Here is a 3996-nt window from a genome sequence, read left to right on the forward strand (position 1 = left end):
CATTGAGGCTGTGATGGAGATGTTTGAGCGGGGAGCGGAGGTACTGGCCAGTGCAGTCGGGGAGTTATTCCCCTTGTGTGAGGCAGCCGCCCCGGTCCTGCGGCTGGCCCTGGACAATGTGCACAGCAAGGAGGTCTTCTACGTCAAAGAGCAGTTTCTGGTTGTGCGGAACAAGCTGGATATCATCTCCACCCAGTTGGAGAACATAGATAATGAGATCAAGAAGGGAAGGTTGGATGCCCAATACTTCTCTGTGGAGGAGAACCTCCGGAACCAGTTCCGCAAGTATATGGACATCCTGGATGCCAAGCCACAGTTCCGGGAGGTCAAGACCAGACTGTTTCTGGAGCACTTTGGCAAAACAGGAGGGGACAAGAACCTTCATGTGCTCTATGATGCTGTGATGGGGAGCAACACTTTTGGGCAGTCCATTCTGGAGGTGGTGGTGAGATATGAGGCCAGGAACAGGAGAATCCTGGAGGACTTCTGTGTTCGGATGAAAGAGCTCTTCTGCCTGGGACTCATCTCTCTCCTGGGCCACTGTGCACTGACACAAGGGGAGGAGCAAGAGCAGGCAATGATTGAGGATTGGAATCAGAAGATCCAGGAAGTGGAGACCAGGATGAAGATCACTATTGAGGAGTGTGTGACAGCCTTCCCTGAGCAGGCTTGTCTGGACATACAGCAGCTGGTCCAGGAGAAGGGGGAGAAGGGCAACCAGGACACAGCTGAGGCACTGCAACAATTTCTAACCAGGAAGTACGACTGGGTGAGCTGGTCAATTCGTGTGATCAATCATTCTGGCAGCAGCTACCGGAACTGGCGTGCCGGGGACAACTTCCAGTATGTGGTGGGGCAGAACTGGTTCGATGTGCTGCAGGTGAATGACACCAACGTGGTTGTGTCCTATAGCTGTAGCCCCCAGCCAGTGCCCAAGGACTGCATCCGGCAGCTGATGGAGGGGCTGGTGAAGAAGGGTAATGTGCAGGCTGTGGTGGAGGCCCTGCAGCAGCAGCTGCCTGGGTTTGTGGCACATGCAGTCAGCCGCCACAAGGAGAGCTGTGCAGCCTGGAGCTTCCCAGAGGACTGCCATTACTGGGAGAGGCACAAGAACGTGGCACTATGCGTGCACTCTGAGTGAGCTGCTACTGTTACACACAGCGCTGTCATCATCCAGTTAATCAGGGCCTACCTTAAACTGGTGGATTTTCAATATTTGCTTAATGTACTCCCCGTTAGACTGCCCTCAAGAGTAAGGTGAAGGTTTGCTGTACACATTTACAGTACTGTGCAAAAGTCTTAGGCTCCTGTATAACATTCTGTACAGATAAGATTATTTAAAAAATAATTCAATGAAAGGTCCTAAATAAACGTACTATCCATTTTACATTACATTTTAGTAATTTGGCAGAATAGTTCAAAACTGAATCAAATCAATATTTTTTGTGAACACCCTTCAGCATTAAAACTGCATCACTTCTCTGAGATAGCCAACACTGTCTTGCAGTTCTATAAGACAATCATCTGGGAGGTTATTCCAAGCATGATGGAGAACTTACCACAGTTCTTCTGCAGACTTTGGTTAGTGCCTTGCTTCTGATCTCAGACAGCCTTTTTCAAGTTTTTATGTAAAAAGTAGTCAATTGCTTACAGTAATATGTTACTTTTTAAAATTAAATACAAAAATATCTCTGTAAAATTAAATCTTTTGGAAAATGAATATTTAGAAATCTCAAATGTGTTCTTTTATACTAACACACACAAAAAATAAGCATATATATAATAAAGTGTAGGGTGCCTAAGACTTCTGCACAGTACTGTATATAAACATAAAACATACATATATTAAGGTCAAAGGTAATATGTGCCACAATGAACAAGTCTTAAACGACCAGGCAGACCCAGGCCTTGAAAAGGGATTTATTAAAAGGCAACTTACAAACATGGGTAGGGACAAGGTCAGTTGCGAGTCCTTAGGAGGCACAGGAAGGCCAGAATGTCTCCCTGTTTGGTTGTAGAGATAAATGAATACAGATTCATTGCATGATTTATATTGCTATAAAGGTCTGCAAGCGAGAAAAAAAGATTAATTGCTCCACACGCGTCCTTAGTTTTCCAGGACCAAGGTGGGCTTGTCCTACTGTTTACAATATCCACGAGGTAGTATACTTCACATAATTAACCAGGGTCCAGTAATAGGTAATAATAGGTAAATGCAATGTTGATTTCAGTTTTGCATATTGTCTAATTGATGCTGTGTTACTTTATAATACAAAAGCAGTGTCGTTTTATAGTCTGTGCATGTCCATTATCACTCTAACTTACTCTGTGCTGACATTATGTAAACCTACGCACATGCATGTTCCAGCTTAGTGTATTCGTGTAAAATCATGAGTGAAAATTTGAAAATAATTTAGTAAGGGAATGTTTACATAAGTACTAAATGGTAATTAATGATTGCAATTAAGTAATTAGCAGTATTTCACGTAAAAAATAAAAAAAGTATTGTCAGATGTTCATAACTGTTTACTTTTTATTTTTTGTAAAAGCCTATCTGCAATGTAAGGAAAACATTTTTTCAAACCATGGTTGACATCAAGCCATCGACCAGAAGCAGTGAAAAAATGGCCATATATCATATTTCCTTCCTCAGTCCAGTATATCTTAATTCATATCTGCATTTAGGTCAGCATTTTTTAAGTGGGTGCCCTTTTTTAACTGTCTGCTAGCAGCCGTTAACTTTAATAGAGAAAACGAGCTTCAAAATGCTTCGCTCAGCGCTATGGAATTACTCATTATACCCGTCAGGGTTTGGCGCGGTGGACACGATCGTAATTTTAACAGCAAGAAAAATGACTGTGTCAGGGCTTTCACCAGCACTGTATACTATAGAGTATCCTATATTGTATTGCGTGGCTATTTAATCCTCCGTGTTTATTTTGTCTCTGCTCTTGTCGGTGAAATTCTTAATTTGTTTGACTCTTTTGAACTGCAGCTGCATGTCAATCTTGAAAATTACATAGTTTCATTGGTGCATCTGACTCCACCAAATTCAATACATCAGGATTTTTGTGCAGGCCAGTGATCACATATGGGCCAAATGTTTGGGATCCAAGCAGTAACTACTCCAGTTCTTTCGCTCCATTCTGTAAGATCCAGTGGCAACATATCCTGCTTATAATCAGTATTTATTTTGCCACCTACAACATGCTATGCATAGCAGCTACTGATTTTCTGCAGTATTGAGAGTATTTTGTTGAGGTAGCATTAGTGACTGTACATCATTTTTTCACTGAGATAAGTAATTGCATCTGGTGCATTAATTTTGCATAGGCTACTAGCCTACCATACTGTATTACACACATCATCTTGGCCTACTATTTCTTGCCATGAATGTTTAGGTAAGCAATTGCGATAGAAGAAAAACCACAGCATTTAATAAAAGGCAATTCCATTTTCTGCAGCTAAGCGGGTGTCTGAAAGAACTGCACACTCACCATGTTGCTAAATAATATATTGTGAAGGCAGCCATGCAATTGCTAACACTGCAAGATATTTTTGGCTTCTTCAGCTCTAAAGCAAGTATTTCAAAGACAGGTGTGAGAAAAACACAACCGCTGTCACACTTCATTTAAAGGGGAAGGAGGTTCCATTTTAAAGGGCTTAAATTTTCCTCAGAATTTAAGCTAACATGAACAGATGGTAGGAATCGGTAGGGATGTCTGTCTTTCAGAGGGAAAGGGATACATAATTCTGCCATGCAATAAGCCAAAATAATTTTGCGTAGATCCGGACTAGTTAAGAATATATTGTTAAATGATCTTTTTAATTCCCTGGCAACCATTTTCCACACTGGCATGCTAATGGGTTTTCTGTTCATAATTCTTATGAATTCCTAATTCTGCTCATTTGTTATGAAGGGAACAGTGACTGAATGATTCAGTCACATATAATATGTGCAGAACTATTGGCTATGTGGAATTTAAGGACTTAAGA

General features: G+C 41.5%; 1 protein-coding gene across 1 annotated transcript in view; it reads left to right on the plus strand.

The window, feature by feature from the left end:
• The window catches only part of LOC133141145 (protein rapunzel-like), a 4025-nt gene extending 1503 nt beyond the window's left edge, over positions 1-2522 (plus strand). The window contains exon 2 of the mRNA XM_061261567.1: positions 1-2522. This exon is cut by the window's left edge and continues 96 nt beyond it. Coding sequence (XP_061117551.1) covers positions 1-1141 — 1141 coding nt within the window. The 3' untranslated portion in view covers positions 1142-2522.
• The last annotated feature ends 1474 nt before the right edge of the window (positions 2523-3996 follow it).

This window comes from Conger conger, chromosome 1 (assembly GCF_963514075.1).
Source record: "Conger conger chromosome 1, fConCon1.1, whole genome shotgun sequence".
Taxonomy (NCBI): domain Eukaryota; kingdom Metazoa; phylum Chordata; class Actinopteri; order Anguilliformes; family Congridae; genus Conger; species Conger conger.